General features: G+C 40.5%; 2 protein-coding genes across 2 annotated transcripts in view; one reads left to right on the forward strand and one right to left on the reverse strand.

Annotated features, from left to right (window-relative positions):
* daam2 (dishevelled associated activator of morphogenesis 2) overlaps positions 1–5,989 on the reverse strand; it is a 132,987-nt gene extending 126,998 nt beyond the window's left edge. The window contains exon 1 of the mRNA XM_079692999.1: positions 5,969–5,989. The gene's annotated coding sequence lies outside the window, so the exon portion shown is untranslated. The remainder of the gene's footprint in view (positions 1–5,968) is intronic.
* Positions 5,424–20,340, forward strand: part of LOC307046432 (kinesin-like protein KIF6) — a 73,370-nt gene continuing 58,453 nt past the window's right edge. Inside the window, exons 1-7 of the mRNA XM_079692826.1 lie at positions 5,424–5,576; positions 6,823–6,932; positions 8,617–8,691; positions 13,534–13,681; positions 14,181–14,290; positions 16,046–16,175; positions 17,735–17,808. Of these exons, the coding sequence (XP_079548952.1) occupies positions 5,517–5,576; positions 6,823–6,932; positions 8,617–8,691; positions 13,534–13,681; positions 14,181–14,290; positions 16,046–16,175; positions 17,735–17,808 (707 nt within the window). The 5' untranslated portion in view covers positions 5,424–5,516. The remainder of the gene's footprint in view (positions 5,577–6,822; positions 6,933–8,616; positions 8,692–13,533; positions 13,682–14,180; positions 14,291–16,045; positions 16,176–17,734; positions 17,809–20,340) is intronic.

Here is a 20,340-nt window from a genome sequence, read left to right on the forward strand (position 1 = left end):
TTAGACAGATTGGTCCCTTGAGATCATCGATCTCATTTACAAGGGAGACCTGCATCATTTAGTTCCACATGAAACATAAAAACAACATACAAACAAACAACAGAGGATATCATATTTAAATACAGTATCAACATTTACAAATACCCAGAGTGTCAGAAAGCATTTCATTTAGACGTGCCTTAAATACATTCAGAGAAATAAAAATGCTCAATTTCAATTTTGCCTGTAGACTGTTCCAAGCAAGTGGAGCTGCACACATAAAAGCTGTCTTAGAGTCCTTACTCTTGGCACATCTAACAAGACTATATCCTGCAATCGCAGACAATAGCTGCTTGCAACTTTCTGCTTTATCAACGAACAGATATAATACGGGAGTTTGCCCAACATAGCTGTATAGATAAAAGTGTACCAGTGACTGAGCCTCCGTACAGTGAGTGATGGTAAACCTGCCTTGGTATACAGTGTACATTGATGAGTAAGTGCTTTACAATTTGTGACAAATCTCAGAGCACTATGATACATCTAGTTTGCTCAGGTAGTTGGCAGGTGCATTCATATACATCAGATCACCATAGTCTTTACACATGGTTGCTGTGTATGTTGTAAGTATTATAAGAGAGGGTCAAATAAGCACATGACATTTAACCCCAGGAAACCATCAAGCTAGATTTGTCTTAAACTAATGTAGCCTACGCAGTAAAGTAAAGTAAGTAACGATTCACATTGTGTTTTTTTCCTGAGCCTAGCCACATATGTTATGCACCTAAACCAAAATGAACTGAATGTGAAACCTAAGTAACTGCAATCTGTTCATGACTTTGGATAGGAATCTTGCCTACTGGTAGGTGCAGTCGGCTCCTTCTGAATCATATTGGTCAGATGTCAACCTTTGGATCTGAAAAGTGAAGCCAATGCAGAGTTGGCTTAAATTTGCAGTCTTTTTGATTGTGTAGAAGACAGTGTTGTCAGTTGATGATACATTTTTTGTCTCAAAACATGTTTTGTTTATCAATCGGTTGCCTTTAGCTGCAGCACCTCAAGGCACTTCTGGTTTAAAGAAACCAAGATAGTTACACCAAAAAACAATATGCCAACCTCCCAAAATCCTCATGGTAACAGCCAAAATGACAAACTCTGGTCTTCAAACTCATAGTCCACAAACCATTGGTGACATACGTCAACTTCTAACACAGTCTATGATTAGTCTATGATGACTACCATTCAATGGCCTGATAACATTCAAAACATGTGGTGAATGTGGTTTATGCAGATGTTACTGCAAGCATCCCCCATGCAGTTGAAATAGTAAGAATATGACCAAAGGTGGGGTTATGCATCCTTTGAATGTTTTTTAGCAATAAACCGTGGTGACCATGTTCCCATTGCTTACATCCATCATTGTGAATGTAAGCAATGTATGTGCATGTGCCATGTGAGCGTCTGTCACTTGGTGGCTTACAGTATAAGCAAGGTACCATAGAAGCAGAAGCTTGTCTTTAATCGTCCCTTTGGTTAAAGAAGCATCTTGGTATTCTACCACTAAGCCTCTGTGGCCACCCTCAGACAGAAATGGGACGACACACACACACACACACACACACACACACACACACACACACACACACACACACACACACACACACACACACACACACACACACACACACACACACACACACACACACACACACACACACACACACACACACACACACACACACACACACACACACACACATCATGCTATGGAATCTATCTAACCAAAACCACTAAGCCACTGAGAGGCAGCTACTTAACTGAAGAATCATCTTCCCCTACTCTGTAATAATGGCCAAGCCAGATCTAAACCATGAAAGCATCGCCAAGATGCTTTACTAAGGGATTGATTAGCCTGGAGTTGCGGAGGGTGCAGTGTTTACAGCTTGGTAGGCACGCATGCATGTAAACTTTGGATCGCACACAGGAATGGTATGCAGAGAGACATCAAAAACTCATATAAATGACTTATGCTTGGATGGCAGGCTACTGTTGCTGCTGTAAGCATGTAGTGGCAAGTTAGTGTTTGACCCACCTCAGTGCTTTCATGAAGAAGATAATAAAGGTGTTTTGATTGTTATTCAAGAATGACTGGGTAATGTGATGGTAACATGTGTGACTTCTGTACAGAAATAACAAAGTTGTTTTCAATTTGGGGTCATTTTCAGATCTTCACTGCAAGACACAAGTAAACTTTGGCACACTGCAGCACTTTTGGTCCTGTGTTGAAGTAGGTAGCAGGTCATCTTGCAAACATCACAACCACAAATTAAACCAAGCAGTCTGTCTGGAGATTGGTGCACACACTCAAAGGTGGGCTGAAGATCCTCTGACACTGAGCACACCTTTTTGATTAACTGCCAGACCGGCGCTGAGAGACAAAGGTGTCGAATGCTGGCAAAGATGACTAAAAAAACTGGTTTTCGTTTCTGCCACTGAAGCACAAGTTGTTTTTGCCTTTAAGGTTCTACAAGTTTCAAGCTTCAGCCTTTATCTGTATCCAAAGTCTTTACTGTAGCTCACTCTTTTCAGAGTTGATGAAGTGTGAGTGAGTGCATGCATGCTTGCACATTTCTTGCACATGTTAAATCATCATCTATGGTGACTGTCCCAGTATGACACTTACCTTTTGTTATCACTTGACCTTGTGAACCTGACACAGGAATTAGGAAAGATTAAAGAGGAACAAAGTGTCAGAATTATGGGAAATCATTTGTGAGAAAATTACTTGTAATTACTTCTCTCCACCTAAAGGAAAGAATTTAGAGCAGTTTGCACGCATGCAAAACTTTGAGCAGAAAAAGTGCCACTTATTTGCTCAGAGTAAAAAGGTCTTGCATCCAGATTTAAAGTAAGTTTTTGTGCGTCGGACTCATGTAGAACAGACGGTTGCCTCCTCTGGGGTGAAACCACAGTTATGTCAGCTATAGCTAAAGACAACACATGGACCAAAACAGGATATTAAAAGAAAAAAAAAATCACAGCTCCCTAACAAGCCCGGTCCGGCCCCTGGTTGGTGTTTACGGCATTCACTTTCTGTCAAGGAAACACACTTAAGTACACAGTATAATTGTTTTGTAGAAAGTGGACGTGGCTGCTTATTTTTTTGGAACTCATTTGGCATTCTTGAAAAGACTGCACTTTGTATAGTTATCATTTGATATAATCTACATGTTTGGGAAAAGATGATTGTATGTTGACATGTGGTATTCTTACTAACACCACTGTGCAATATTCCAGATGTAATACAAGTGTCAACAAATGCAATAAAATCTACGCATGTGGTTAATACTGTGGAGATGGTACTTTATGTAAAGAAAGGCAAAGGTTTTAGAATGAAAACCTTTGATGAATAAAGTACATTTTACAACCTATTCTGGTAACACTTTCTATGATGTCCCTGTCTGTAATGCATCACTAACATACTACATTTGTCATAATCTGTTTATATAGCTGTATAACTATAGTAATATGCACTCCAAATATTTTGTATGATGTTTAACAACTATCAAGTATCATACTATCAAATAGTTGCTGAACATTCTCTTCATTTTCTGTTGCAAGGATAGTGTAATTTTCCAAGTTGTAATGCATTAAAATCAATGTTATATTGCATAATAATGTGCATATGTGTTGTTCTTAAAGGCCCCTGTGTGCTGTAAGTGATGTGAAAACACAAAAAGCTTCAACATTTTGTTAAATAGATTAGTTAAAGCAAATAATGACTAGAGTAACATTATAATCACATTAAGAATGCAATATAACAGTGATAATAATGCATTTAATAAAGATCATAATGTATAACACATTTTTTACACTGGGATTTTTGCAAACCAAAGATGTGAGTGAGTGACTGGCAATAATGAGTACCTCAAATATGATTACCAGGCTTATAGTGATTATGGTTAGTTAAAGGTATGTTTATAATGTATTATACACATTGAGTTGTTAAAGGTTTTATAAAAACTACTTTATGAAAAAATCAAAACACTTTAAAACAGAGGCCTAGTACCTTCTTCTCCTTGTTCAAACATCTGTATTACATATATAAACAATTCCACACATTACTCAAGGACTACTTAAACAGGGACAAGCATTCATGAGAGTTTCGTGTGAGGATAATCACCTAGTCAATTAAATACAAAAGTATCTGCTTCCAAATTTTGATTACGTGACACTATACCCTTCCTTTGCTTTTGGCTACAAGGTGCTGCCAGTTGTAGCTTGAATAGTCGGTGAACATGAACACACAGCTTTTACCACGTAGTTTTATTCTCTGGGTTAATTTAACATAATGACCTGCAGCATATTTATCTTGACGTGTATCTGGTAATAACGGGTATGCGAACTGATGAGTATCAACATGGTTTGCAAGTTGTTTTAATAGTCCTGACGTCATAAAAAGATGAATCAGCTTTTGTTTTCCTTTATCATAATATGGCAAAAATAAATGATATCTTTCAGTTTGATAAGTTTTTAAATTTGGTAGCTTAGGCAAGCTTAGACAATCTTAGGTTTCTCATTCTTTCTTCCAACTCCATAAAACACACACACAACAGTCTAAGAAATACTACAGAGGCAACCACACTCCTATATAATGCCACACAGCAATCTTGGTATATGATTACATACACATTTAAACAAACTGCCCACTGAAAGCAGCAATGTATGATAACAATGCACAACAAGACACACAAGCACGTACACACGCAAGTCTATTGAAAACAAGGAACCACGCAATAATTTTCTGTGGCACCAAGGAATTCACTGGAACAAACATAATACATTCTCCTGATGCCACCCTGAAACCATGCGGCATTCCTGGTAGACAACACAGCCTGCTGTGCAGCTTGGGAGTGGGCCTCACTTAGTAGTAAAAACAGACATTCATTTTAATTAAAGGTTTTATGCAACATAGAAAAATGCATCACAGCATAGAAATGGTGTTCTAATAGATCTATGAATGTCCCATCTGTCAATGGTGGTTGCAGCTATTTGCATCATGAGTAACTGTCATTGGCATAATGTGGGAGTGCCTACAGGGCATATTACATACATGTGGTCAATAAACCCACCGATGAGTCACTGAAATGGATTGAGCTTTTGTTTTGTCGAATAACATAACACCTGCTGTGCAGAGAAGAAGCTATGAATCCTTTGTTTTACTTTCACCCATCTAACAATCCCTTTAAAGTTATTAAGACAGCTCAAATCTCGACATCTGAACTGGCTCTGACTCACAACATCAGTCATTTGTGAAAAAGAGAGTGAGAAGTATGAAAGGGAAGGTTGTTTTACTCAGTTGAATCATCTTCAAACGTAGACGATCTTTGTCAGTGGAGGTTACCACCGTTACCTAGCAACCAGCTACAAACCACAAAGAGCACAACGCCGACATGAGAGCTAGCCAACGAACTAACCAGCTATGTGTATAAAAACAACAACCTCACTCGATAATTTCATTTTTTTAGCGGAACAAAATGGTGAAACAGACGATACAGATATATGGCCGCATTAAACCTACCAAGAAAAATACAACGGTAAGTTGGCAAGTACAACAGCATTTAAACACAACTTAACAACAAAGTTGATTACATAATACTCGACAGGATGTCAATTTAAGCTAGCTAATGTTGGCGTTATCTTAACAAGGCCTATCTAAATACGTAACACGCTGGTATTTCTTCATATAACGTTACATATTCAAAGTTAGGCATTTCATCAAAAAACAGCAGTTTGAACTGCTAAACACACACCTGTCGATAAGTAAAGTCAGTCTACCAAAGTTGTGTTTGCAATGTCTACATAACTTTTTCACAACAGACATGTCACAGCAGGAAAAGCACTAGCTAATGGCATTACTAATGATGGCTTCCTTCCATTAAGTGTCCCTATAAATCATTCAGGTGAATGACAGTTAACATAACATTACCTGGTCCGTCGGACTGTATGCTGCCGCAGGCAGTACGCTTGCTATTCTTCCTTAAATCCAGGTTTTTGTGTGAGCATGACAGCTGATTTAGCACAAATATCACATTACTGTGAGGGTTTCTGTGGCACTTTAGCCTGAGCTGACAATATCCTACAAAATGAAATGAGCACAGCTTCCTCCTTGGGGTTTGGGGTTCTGTCAACAGAGCAGTGGTGGTCAGGAGGCGATACTGCTGGCAGACTGGCAACAAAAAACAATCCAATCATTTAGGTCTTATATTTTTTTCCTGAATCCTTGGGGACTTACAGTATAATTGCATCTGAAACATATGCCAGAACATATGTCGAGGGAGGGGGTGTTTAGTTTGACCCAGCCAGCCTCACTTTAAATGTCCTCCTCTGCTAAAGCTCAATCTATATTGGTTTATGGTTCTGAAGCTGTTCTGGTCTCCCCTGAGGCTTCGGTGAGCGGAGGTAAAATTGCAGAGCTTGTTTAGCCTGATCATGATTGCTCGTTGCGTTCTATTGCTTTCCACAGGATAAATGCTTCATAAACTCCATCTTTTCATTTTGTCGCTTGCGTTATCCAAACCACGAGTGGCCAAACTTATATTTCAAACCAAACATGATGTATTGTCTTTGTGTTTAAGTTGGCCTGCATGTATAGTACCATAAATATGACGGCAAACAATTCACAGAGAATATGCTGTAGGAGACAACCCTTTGAAAAGAATAGATGAATGCCTTTATGTCTATTCTAGAATTCGAACCAAAGAAAGCCCTCTCCCATGCTGTGATAGTAATATAAGCCTGTTTCCACTGCACTGTCTCTAATGTTGCGTCTGGCTCCCTCAGGTGTACTCTGTGGACAATGAGGAGCAGACAGGTGCTTTTCTGGAGTTCCTGGTTCCCCGGGACCTCGCTGATGGCTTTGTCAACAACAAGAGGGAGTGCTACAAGTTCAGGTAGAGTGTCAGGTTCTTTTATTAATATCCGTAAAACCTTCCATTTGCTTTGTTTCCCAATAAATGAATCTAAATCAAATTTTAAACTGGAGGGGTTTTAGACGGAAGACCGCATCGATTAGTTCACTAATCCTGTTATCATCGATGAAGAGAAATGGACATCTGTATGATAAACAGTTAGTTAATAAAAGTATAATCTAATGTTTCATCCTTTTTTTTCCATCCTTTTTATAGCAATGTCCTTCTTTTCTCTGTTTTATATCATATAAATGAATATTGCGGGGTTTTGGACTGACATTGAAACACTGTTTTTTGACCAAGCGATTCATTTTTTTATATTGACAAGAAATCAGACCATTCATTAATGAACATAATCAATAGTTGCATCCCAACTAATGATCACATTATAGTATTATAGTAATGATTTCCTTCAAATCAGAGGGCTCATTCACAAATATCTTACACTTCTTTTCTTAAATATGTTCTTCAGAAAGGCTTTGAGAAAAGTCTATATCATATTCATGAGGTGTGTGATTAAAGAATCATTTGTACCTGTCCTCTGACAATGATGTTTCCTCTTCCTTGTAAATTAAAAGTGTGTGGCAGTTGATTCTAATTAGCATATAATGCCCCACCAATCCACTTAAATGGCATACCACTGCAGGGCTGAAATGAGTACCAAAAGTACTATAGAAAGTCTATAGAGGTTGGAGCACCACTGTTACAGTGTGTATGTGTTTACTTGTTTAAAAGGCCAAAAGCTTTGTGATATAATAAAGATCATTCAAATAATAATCATAATATATATGATCAACATATTTTTGTAATTTAAATTCAGTTTAACAGTACTGTAGAATTGAAGGAAACATGATAACTAATTATTTGCACGAACATGTCAGCAGCACTCAATTGTGCTTGAATGTGTTGATTCTGTTCATACACAGACAAACAACATTTAAATAAGAACACATCAAAAGGATTAGATATAGACTATACGCAGTAGTCGAAAACAATGTGTATGATTATTTTATTTTTTAACGATTAAGCTTAAGAGCTTATGCTAGAGTTGTGTACTATAGCTGTAGAGTTTGAAAATAACATACAACATAAAATAAAATGTATTGTCCACCAGAATTTACACTACCAGAGTTTCATAAGAACTTTTCCCATGAATAATTCATCCAGCAGTTGTCAGTGCAGAGCCAACACATCTGTCTAACGCTGGTGGTGAGAGCTGCAGCCTTATATACCCTAAGGGCAGGGCCCATGCCACGCTTCCAAGCCCTAAATTCACAGTTAGGAAATCAGACAGCAGTGGACACTGAGAGCCTTTGAAAACCACACAGTCTTATTATAACCCTTGGAGGTTCCCTTGTGCCCTTATAGAAATACAATTTCCACATTTAACAATCTTCCTGGGCGGATTCCTCCACATCTTTCTGTGGGATAGAACATGATGAGCTGCGTTTGAAAACAGAATGACTAAACTCCTCCTCGTCCACTTGGGAAATTAAATACTTTGCTGTCTGTGCTTACTTGGTACTGCTGTGGGTGATTGTGTTGAACCCTGGATCTTTGAGATAATGTATACTTACTGTATGTTATTGTAGTGAAATAAATGAAAGCTAAATGTTGTATTCTGCCAATGTGTCATACTGTCTTTGTTCTTCTCCCTTTTTTCCAGGTTCCTAAAGGTGTTTGATCAAACTGTTGAACAAGAAGAGGTATTTGAAAACATTGCCAAACCAGTTGCAGACAGGTAACGTCTTTCTGACATAAAACTTCTTATAATGAAAAATGCAAATAAATGTTTAGTGCTGTAGCGATGAACCCAAAGTCTATGAAATGATTGAGCATTTTGTCTCGATGTCAATGGGTTTTTTGACAAGGGTTCTTGGTTAGTTGCCTGAACTAAGGTCTGTGGTTAGTGCAAGCTTTGGAGTTTTAATTATTTTGTTCTTGGACATGAAGGATGTCTATAAATGACCAACATGTCTTGCAAAATGGGATTGCTAACGAGTAACTAAATGCCCTGCTAACTTCCAGATTGGCCGACAAAAATACATCATACTTACATACACTACTATATAATGCAGTTCATTTTGAAAGTATATATATTTTAAATCGTTTTGTTAACCTTACAACTACATCTTTTGATTATTCTATTCACAATTCACTGCCCACCTGTTTCTTGCAATGCTCCTCTCATCACGTTTTGGTCAGGCCACACAGGGTATATCCATCCTTGTTGACAGGAAGTTAGTAAAGCTCAGCTTTCTTTAAGATGAAAATGGAGGGTGTCAGTGATTTTTGGCTTGCTTTACAAACTTTAACCACTAAGTGGACTGAGCTGGCAGGCAAAATGGCCCACTGTGCCATTGAGAGTGTGAGAACATTTTCCAACCACAACACAGGAGCAACACTGTAGCCACTCACTCATTATGAGCTTTTGTTCCATGTCATGCATGAGGACAACATTCATTAAAGTAACCTGTTGAATAATCTGGCCCGCATGATCAACAGTTCAAGTCTTCACATTCATCAAATAAACACAATACAACATGATTTGCATTTACATTTCATTATTCCTACTTCCAACTAGATTAATTGTGACGTAAAGCTTCCTTTGTCTCTAACGGCCCATCCACAAGGCAGCGTGCGTTGCTTCAACGGAGACGCTTCCCATTCACTTTGAATTGGGTGATGTCAGGCTTTGCCGAACTGCATTGTGGTTCCGTCGCGTCGCTTTGCCTCCATTGCTCGCTTCAAAAGTTGAGAAAAGTTCAACTCTTCAAGCTTCGACGGAAGCGCCAGCCAATCAAAACATATGCCAGTACAAGCTCTAGCCAATCAAACCACATGCTTGTGTGTCCGGGACGGGAGATTAATGTGATTGGTTGTTGGTTGCGCGCCAGACACGCCTACCGGCAAGCTTCAATACACGCTGCCATGTGGAGCGTAAGATATCTCAACAGTGAGATCCATTTCAATTAAAGTTTTTTTTTATTTTTTATTACACAACACACATTTACCCAGCAGCCCGTTAACACAACAGGTTACAAACTAATTTTTACCACCTCCATTCCTCCCCAGGCTTCTTATGGCGCTTTTCCACTGCAGGACCTAGCACGGCTTAGTACGGTATGGTTAGGCCTTGGTAGGCTAGGCTCACTTTATACTGCGTTTCCATTACAGTTTAGGAACTGGGGTAGTAACTATAGTAACGCAGTGTAGGCGGGGCGATCGGCTGTTCGGCGGGCGGAGCGACGCTGCGTAAAACTGCCGTGACGTCATCTTCAATGCGAACCACAAAACCAACATCAGCCGTTAGCAGTTAGCACTCAAGCTCACAGCTCCTCATATCTGTTCAGAAACTAGACAAAAGTTAAACAAGTACAAACCACAGACTGTCTGTGTCATGGCGAATACAGTCGCTGGTTTATTTATGTCTGTATAGGCCGTTGTTGTGAGTGTGGACGGAGCATATACAAGTTAGCTTAGCCTGATCGATCCGATCTCCATTCAGAAAACACGCATTTTAAAAGGTTTTTCACCAGCCGTCTTGTCTGCAGACTTGTCAAAGCATTAATTCATGGTTTTTACTAACCCGTATCAGTATGTTGTTACTTCGGCAACATTTTGAAACGTGTATTACAATTAAATCACGGTCAAATGTGTTCATTTTGTTGTAGTTGTAGCCCCCTTGCCAGCGATTCTCTTTGACCATTCAGCAATCCAGTGTTTACGTCACTAGTTTAGCATATTCAGTCCGGTTGTTGAGCCGGTAAGAACCTCGATTTTGGAGGGCCAGAAAAAAGCTGAAAAAGTAGCCCTGAGCTGGAACTACCCCTAGTGGAAAAGCAAAAAAAAGCTTATACCCGGCCAGCTTAAACCGTGCTACGTGCTGCAGTGGAAAAAACGCCATTAGTCACAATAGGGGCTATTTTTGGAATTCCACAAGTGCTTTGCATTATCTTTGCTAATGGTGAGACATCTGGATCGGCTGACTAAGGGCTCGGATGTATTTGACCTGACTCACATGGGGTTCACAGACTCGTGTTTTCAGTTGTCCTGCCCAGCTAGCCTTTTCACAGTCTCTGTTGTGGCAGATGGTAAACATCAGGTTTAAAGTTTCATTCACAACCAGGCTATGTCCTTTGCCAAATCAATTTAAGCTTGGCGTATTATAGCCTTTGATATGACTCTGCAGTCTTAAAGACACTAGTCATCCGGTCTACCCAGAACACATTTGTCTCCACAATCATTTCTAAGTCCACTGTCAATGCCTTGCTCCCTCTGCAGGACGCTCGTTTACACAATGAATGCTCTAAATTCCACAACGTGTGAACCATTTAAATCTGTTCTCCACACAGTGAGTATAAGTAAGGGGAATAACTCTGCCTGCCATTTCATATGTGTTTCCCTCAAACACAATCACATCCTCATATCCAAAAAGTAATAAAAGAGACACAGGAATTCACTTTAGCGTGGACTGATGTGTAATAAGCTATGTGAAGCCCAGCTGGTGTGCTGATAACTCTGAAGCGAAGCTTATGTTGATATTGACGTGGTCCCAGTTACAGAAGCACGTCTGGTCACAGAAATCACAAACAGAGTCTAATTTGGAGTGACAGATAGTTTTTCCTAAAGCCCCTGCAGTCAGGAAACATTTATTCAGGTTTAGCGTGGAATTGCTTTGAATCGAAGCCGTTTCGCTGTCACCGCACTAAAACTCAGTTTCATGCACGCAGGCGCCTATCCTCTCAACTAGCAATAACTGTCAGGTTGTTGTTTTGGTTGGTACTCTGTCATACTTGGCGCACACCAAGTTTAGCCAATAGCTTTAAGTCGTTTACTTGCGTTCTAGTCTCTGTCTCTGCTGTGGTGTAACCGAAACCAGCAATTTCAACCCCAACACAGTAGTTTCAAAACAAACCAGCATTAATAGCTCCAGTAGAGGAAGAGCCAACATAACGATGTTGGGCTGGCAAGGCAAAGCCTCTATCTGGATTGTAATCCCATTTCACAAGGCTGTGAAACCAGTAGCTGAAGTACAAAGAAGGATTAGGGTCTGTGCATTTTTATCCTTAAACCTAATACTTGAAAGAAATTAAAAGATTGGACTTGCTGCTTTTCAAATAAAGAACCATAATAACTACTCGACGACAAGTTGCCAATCTCCAGGAGAGCTGAGGTGTAATCAGGAACAAGCATTGGGAAACGCCCAAGCCTCAGTGGCAGTGCCCAGGCCGCATCATTAGCTCTGACATTAAACTAAACATAGAGCCTGTGTCTTTCCTCCCCGCTGCCAATCACTGCCATGACTCACGGCGGACTAAATGGATGCCCATTGACCGGCCAACCAACCACCATGAGTGGACGTAGTGTTTTATATATACTGACATGCAGTTTTTTCGCTTACTCTTCTCATGCAGGTTGTGGAATTGTACAGAACACAGGAAACCCACAGTGCTCTAATTCTGGGTCAGTAATTCAATTAGGATAAGTGAGAGGCTTGTGTTTTATAATTTACCCTAACAAATATAGTATCAAGATATCCTTGTTGTTAATTGTCAAGTCAGTTTATCCTCACCTATGGTCAGAGCTTGTGTTTTAGTCATTTGACTATTTGTCCTGCTTTATTACCAAGACTAGAAAACAGGTTTTTTCGCCAATTTATATTACCTCATAGAAGCACCACCATGTTGGATGTTTTTTCATTCAAATGGAACAAGATACCATTGGTTTCCATGGCCCTGTGCACGTGCAGAATAACGATTCAGTGCCAAACCAAAATGTACCAGGCCCTGCCTAGTTGAGTGGGTTCAGGCCTTTTCCTTCACTCATACTCCGAGACATTCCTCCGTCACCGGCAGATGTCTGTCGCCATAGCTGTCGCTCTCCAGTCACTGCCATCCTTCCCTGTGGATTTAAAGTGTCAGTTTCAATTCACCCAGAATTTTGCTTTCTGCTTGAGGGTATCCTTGACAGTCCCCTTCTTTCCACTGTTGGCCATTAATTACCTTTAGGCCCACTTTGTTGTTTAGTTGCATATATTTAGCCCTCTAGAGCAAAGCAGTGACCATACACTATTTAATCAAGTCATGGAATATTCTCCAATCTTCCATGACTTCACACATGACCGCAACTTAGCCAGTTGAATCCTAGCCATGGACCTTTTTTGCTTGTCTCTTTTCCATATTGCCTATTCTCTTTTACCTATCCAACATAGGTCAAAATGCTTCATAAAAAGAAAGCAATTGTGTATGTATTCTGCTAATGAGCTTTATATATAAAAATGAGAAATAGATAATATACAGTACAGTGTACATTCTTGTTGACATTATAATTACAATAGACTTTATAAGTGTTCATTATCTTGTGTGCTATATTTACATGCCATTCTGGAGAGCAGGTACAGAACATCACAAAACAACCCCAGCCAGGCTTTTCTACGGATAATGACACAGTAATCACGGTACTTACGGTACTTCATATTGCTGAAGGTTAACCACTGACCTCTTTAGAGTGCAATTATTTTTGCAAGGTTTTTAAATGATTGACCTTTCTGTTGTTGTATTGTGTGTTTGTGTGTGCACAGTGTGTTGGCTGGCTACAATGGCACCATATTTGCCTATGGCCAGACGGGCAGTGGGAAGACGTTTACCATCACAGGAGGGGCCGAGCACTACAGTGATCGTGGAATTATCCCCCGCACACTTTCATACCTGTACGAACGCTTCAGCCAGGTCAGAACAGCAGGGAAGCTTTTTCTATCATTTCATTTTAGGCCACACACATACACATTCAAGAAACATGAACCCTATTGTCTCTCTCTGTCACCGTTAATTACGCTGTTCTACAGCATCTACATTTAAACATTTGCTTTTGCAAGAAAGCAACAACAACACTAAGGCTGGGTTGCCCCAACAGAGAACTCTTTTATGTTTCTAAATGAGCAAATCCAGATCAGTTTTTATTTCTCTGTTTAGTAAATCCAAATGAATTGATAGGAAACAAACTTGATTATTTTGCTTGGTCCATCCCAAAAAAGACTGCCATTTTAAAGTGTAAGTTTAAAGTTAATACTGAGTCACATTTTTAAATTCAAAGGATTTTTTTTGCAACATAATTCATTTTAATCAGGTAAAAAACGAAACTGAAGTTTAAAGTGGTTGATCTAAAAATGAATCCTTGTTGAATTCAATCTTTATCCAGTTAAATACATACTTCTTTGATGCTCCACAGGACAGCAGTATGGTTTATACCACACACATCTCCTACTTGGAGATCTACAACGAGATGGGATATGACCTCCTGGATTCCCGCAATGAAGCGTCTCGACTGGAGGACCTACCGTCAGTGTTCCTTTTATTACTGTAACTTTGACCATGCTGATGTTATAGTCATCCCGTTCCATTTTAACATGTTAACAATTAGCATCAGATAGTGTGTATTGAGACTTGGGGATATGCACTCATAAGTAATATATGCAGGGGGGTTTTATGCTGAAAAGCCTAATCAGGCCTGGTTCCATAATCCGCCTTATTCCAGAACAGCCATTTGTCATCCTGGCTCGGAGTCACACTGTGGTGAAATATGGAGACTCTAGTATTTACCACCTCACTATGAACTGCCAACTGACATAATAAGACTTTGGGACAGCAATGGATGTGGTCAGACTCTGCCACTAGAGTGGAGAGCATGAGGGTCATGTGAAGAAATTGCTTTTCATAGCTACTGGCTGCTGCAGCTGCTCTGAGGGAAATTCTTTTTTTGGGTGCAGCTACCTCTTTCTCTCACTCTCTGTTTTTGGCCATTTGTTGCTTCCCTTTTTACTAGGACCTGTCCTTCAAACTCTCCTTCTTCCACACGGTTTCATCCAGCTTCATTTTTACCATGTGTCCGTCTTTCTTTGTAATTAACAATTCCATTTGTCTGGAGGTTTGTCTGCGTTTGTTCCTTTTTTTGTTGCCTATTTTGTTCAATACTTATTCATCTCTAGACGTCCGGGCGCATTATGGTCTCGGTACATCATTTTGGTGTTTCTCAGAGGATCCAGCTCAAGGTTTAGATCCCCACAAATCACAGTCTTCTGGAAATAGACAGTGCCCGTTGTTAACCATGCTGTGGCCACACTTGCTGATTCAAGAAGAAGCAGTTCTCTCTCGGACTGGTGCTCTGCTTCTTTCTTTCACTGCCTACGCCTCCTCTTTCTGACATTCTTGCACTCATTTTCCTTATTCTTTGCTCCATCCGTGCATTATTACCTCTGACAAGGAAGGTATGTTTTAGGTTGTGTTTCTTTTTGTTTGTCAGCAGGATTATGTGAAAACTACTTGGTGGAAGTGTCAAGGAAAAGCCCAAAAATATTTTGGAGAAGATCAGAATTATAGACACACAATATTTTTTTCCTTAAAATTGCAGGATCTATTTGCGCTCTTGAAAGAACCCTGCTTGCTTCTATCATGCGTTCAGCGGTCCTCCCTCTAAATGCTTAAAAGTCTGTATATATCAACCGCATCATCTCTTATATTTCTGTAAAATAAATAATCAATCCTTTTTTGAGTTGGTTGGGCTGTTTAGAAAAATAACCATACCATAGCACAGGTCTTTAATCACATTAAGATTCATTTTGTTTTACCAAACAACCCCAATTACCTTCACATGTTAACATAATTATCCACATGTGTTCTCCAGTGGTTCCACCCTCTGACATCTCAATCCAGTAGCCATTCTGTCACAACCGTAGAGGTGTGATGGATTTGATATGGTTATATAACCGGAGTCATTCCGACCCATCTGGCCAAGCAGACTGCATGTTGAGGGAAATCAAGCCCTGTCTGTTATCGAATTATAAACCCCCAGACAGATGAAGCACATGTCAATCTGGGTAGCAGCCCACACTGACTTGCAGATGTGGTTTGTTTGGATTAAGCGCTGAGCAAAGCCAAGGCGATTGGAGGGAAATGGATGACATAACGGACATGATTACCTTTCATAAATGCTTCAGGGTTGGATTATTTTGGTTTTGACTGTATTTGTCCCACTTTTGTAATTTCAAGATATCTTTTTATGGTGGAGTTAACTTCTTTTTTTCATTTTTTTTCCAGAAAGGTGCTGATTATGGAAGATCCAGACCAGAACATCCATCTGAGGAACCTGTCTCTGCAACAGTCAGCCAATGAGGAGGAGGCTCTGAATCTGCTCTTCCTTGGAGACACCAATCGTATGATTGCAGAGGTAAGAAATAAGGGAAACACTTCCTTTCACAGATGAGAGCAGCGCCACGTCACTGCCTGGCGAAATGACAGCCCTGTCCACTTTTCGGTTAAAACAAAGAATTGGCGCTAAGGGGTAAACATTAAGTTATCATGCCTAAAAGCGGGCGTGTCATTTATTGTACTGCAAACAACAGAAAGGTCCAAAGTTAAGATTTTCTATTCTTTAATTTAGGAAAAAGGACGATAAAATATCTGTAGCTTCTGGCCAAGAGTACAGAGATTGTAAACAATGGAACACTGTCAGTCAATACGTGCACGTACATTTTTTTCACCCAAGCCAGGCTTTGAGGGAAGTATCCGGATGGGTTGCTCTTATAGATAAGGATTCTCTGCTAGTAGAAATGTATGATGTGACTTACAATTTTAATTCACACACAAAACATGCTGTGGTCTTAGAGAGGATTGTATTCGGCATGCAGAGTAACATTACCACTCCCAGGACAAGTGGCGTGAATGGTCCACACTATTATGCACTCTAAAGGCCACCTTAGGACCCTTCTAAAATATGACTTTGGGCCCTTGTGGTCCCTTTTACCATGTTTTCCCCAGTATAACCAAGCAAGTCATTTCTGTTTATGTTACGGTGGTTCCTTTCTACACTTCAGACACTCAGACTCCCCACGCTGATGTGACATGTGGCGGGTCAGCTTTTTGCCCTCAACCTGAGGTTTGGAGCAAAGGGCTGATATCACCTTGTTTACCCTTGTTGCTAGTTTGTAAGTAAATAACAGACAGTAAAAGTGAACCGAATAATCAGGTTTCAATCAGAGACTTGCTTTTAAGTAGTATTCCAAAGTCAGTTTTTGATGTGGCTGTGCCTCTAAACATAACCAATCCAAAAGGAAATAGTTATAGGATCCAGGATAGAAGTTCCCCGGGAATCGGTTTTATTGCTACTACACATATGATGCACATATTCCACGGAACATAGCCCATTGCCTAAACAATAACTCCTTTATTTTTCATCTACCTTGAAGACAAACCATTTGTCCACTGCTGTAAAACCTGGGGGTATACTTCAATACAAACATATTCTTGGATGTCACATTAATCTGTTGATCAGGGAAACAAGGCGTTTCACAGTTCAGCGAGGAGCCCTCAGTACAGTCCACCCACACACTTTAGTGAACTAATCCCCTCTGGGACTTCTTTACAAAAGTTTCTCTTGAGCCCCGAGCAAACAAAGAACCGTCAATAAAGTAAATCTGTCGCTGCCAGAATCATCCCAGAAGTCCCTGCTCCACATAGACTTCAAATAAAGTTAACACTAGTGCTTTCTTTCTTCTCTCGCTCACGGCCATGTGGATAAAAGATGACACATCCATTCAAGCTGCACATGGCAGATCATGAGCTCACTCGCTTTGAGACTTGGCAATCCCCTGTGCACTTTTATTGGACAGGAAATAAAAAGCACCTTCTCAACTCCTCACCCCTTCCTTTAACCTCACCAGGAAACATTTCCTCTCATCTGCTATTTTTGTATTCCTGTTCCACTTCCCTTCACATGTGGTGATATAGAGCCTGGATCTTTCCCTTCTTCCTACATCATTACTACCTTCTGAGCTTGTAGGGGTGAGGAGGGTGCAGAGCAGGTTTGTTTTCCAAATGAAACTTCACATTTCATCTCTCAAATCTGCAATCTCTAGGCATTTAAGTGCTTTTAGCATTAGATTGACCCACTTGGGCGCTGTGTGTGGTCTGTGTGTGTGTGTGTGTGTGTGTGTGTGTGTGTGTGTATGTGTGTGTGTGTGTGTGTGTGTGTGTGTGTGTGTGTGTGTGTGTGTGTGTGTGTGTGTGTGTGTGTGTGTGTGTGTGTGTGTGTGTGTGTGTGTGTGTGTGTGTGTGTGTGTGTGTGTGTGTGTGTGTGTGTGTGTGTGTGTGTGTGTGTGTGTGTGATCAACATGTGGTCAATTGAGAACACAGGAGAATAAAGGAAGTGATTCCAATGAGGTTGCATTGTCCAGCTAAGACATACTTTAATGTCCCTGTGTGGACACATTTCCCATGTGAACTGAACACACAGTCTGTAAAGATTTAATATGCAAACTATGCTTGATTCGCTCCTGGCCAAATGTATTATTTCATACTGAGAGTTTTCTCCTAAAAAATAACGTTGATATCATGTTTGTGCAACTGTCTCCAGCTGGTGCTCAGTCTTTGTTAAACCCACAGTATGAGCACAATAACCCTCAGAGATAAGAGCCAACTCTCTCCTCTTATCTGTGGACAGCTGCCTGTGTATTTGAATACTTTTAACTGTCAGCGATGTCTGCTGCTATCAGTTTCCACTGTAGTACTTGCATTACAAGTCCCTTACTGTATACAGTATTTCACATTCATTGAAAATAAATGAATGCAGCCTTATACAAAACCCCTGCATAAAACCTATAATGTTAAGTTTGTTGGTGATAATTTGCAACAATGCATTATACAGAGAGGTGTTTCTGTTATTCAGTCTACCCATGTTAATATAAATGGGATAGTCAAAGTACAAGAAACGCCTGTCTGTTCAACGATACCACCAATGATATGTGTGTCAGTACAGTATATCTGTCTTAAAACACGGACCTATTCTCTGTGAGATCACCCAAATACTGGATGCCGCATTCCAGAAGATCTGTTGTGAAGCTCAATCTGCTGACTCAGCCTAACCCCCAGCTAATCCAAAGTGGGCAAAGAGGAACAATCATCGAGGAGTTAATACTGCCCAGGCTACAGTCTAGCGACCTGTGTCTGTATCCAACTGTCACTCAAAGCAGCCCTGCCCTTAAGTTTGCCTAACTGTAAGCCTGAATATCATTTTAAAACGCTAACTAACATGAAAGTTCACAGCCTAGCTCTGTAGACTCCAAGACAGAAGGATCAGCAGAATCTGTTGATGTTTCAGGTCAGTCCCTGGTGGCCTTATAGGTGATCTCCTTAGGCACGTTCACACCGCAGTACTTTTCCCCCGTACTTTTCCCGTTTAGTTCCGTTAGTACCCCTTATGTCGCGTTCACACCAAAAAGAGTACTTAGTGCCAGGAACCTTTATCCCCATTTTTAGTACCTGCTAGAGAGGTGGTACGAAAAAAGTACAAATTTCTATTGGCTGGGCGATTTGCAAGCCACGCCCCGTAAAAAAGCCGCCATTGTATTTGCTGGCATTAGCATTATTAGCATTAGCATTAGCCCTGCGCACCAACGGAGAGAGACTAACTTATGGCAACACAAAAAAAAACATGGGAGCGGTGGAGTGATGAGGAGGTGTCTGCGTTCTGACGATTTACTCAGAAGGCCAGTCCCCAACTCCGGGGACTTCTGGCCGGGGACTTTGGGTGGCAGTATACGCCGTGAAGTTGTTTGCGGCCTGCCAGTAAACCCGAAGAAGAAGAAGAAGAAGAAGAAGAAGAAGAAGAAGAAGAAGAAGAAGAAGAAGAAGTGACGTCAGCGGCTTATTTGCTTAATCTTCCCTCAGGGAAAAGTACTCCGGTGTGAACGCGATTGGTACTTTGTGCCCTGGGGTTCTAAGTGCCGGCACTTAGTACGGCAAAGTACTTGGTGTGAAAGCGGCTCTTCTCTAGGAATGCCCCGGTGTATCTTCTTTAGATATGTCACTTGTTTGTGGTTCTCCCATTTTCTATGTGCTATGTCCTTACCTTCAGTAGTTCAGTAGTCTAGTGGTGAGACACTGATCCTCAATCTGGAAACTATGTGCTGCCGTTGACACACAGATTCTGTAATACCAATGGGATGTCACACTCACACACACATTCTCTTCTTAACAAAATACTAAAAACCATTAGTAAACACATGCTAAACCTGCCCATAAACAAGAAGTCCAGTCTTTTTTTCATACAAATCTTAGGTCAAGTCAAGTCAAAACTCACTCTTCGACATGGACCCTTTGATTCAAACCTTAGGTGTGTGATCTGATGTTATCATCTAAGGACTGTTTCATATTACTTTAAGGATCATCTCTTTGGAGCAAACATGGACGTGTGCAGAGTGAAGGGAATTTGGACTGGGATGGAGATGACAGCGGTGGGTTAAGATAGTGAAAGATCTGTCGTGAGCTGTCATGACCCTAACAGCCAGGCGTTGGCACATTTCCGCCAACAACCAGACAGGGTCCGAGTGCCTTTT

Source organism: Notothenia rossii, assembly GCF_949606895.1.
Source record: "Notothenia rossii genome assembly, chromosome: 7".
Taxonomy (NCBI): Eukaryota; Metazoa; Chordata; class Actinopteri; order Perciformes; family Nototheniidae; genus Notothenia; species Notothenia rossii.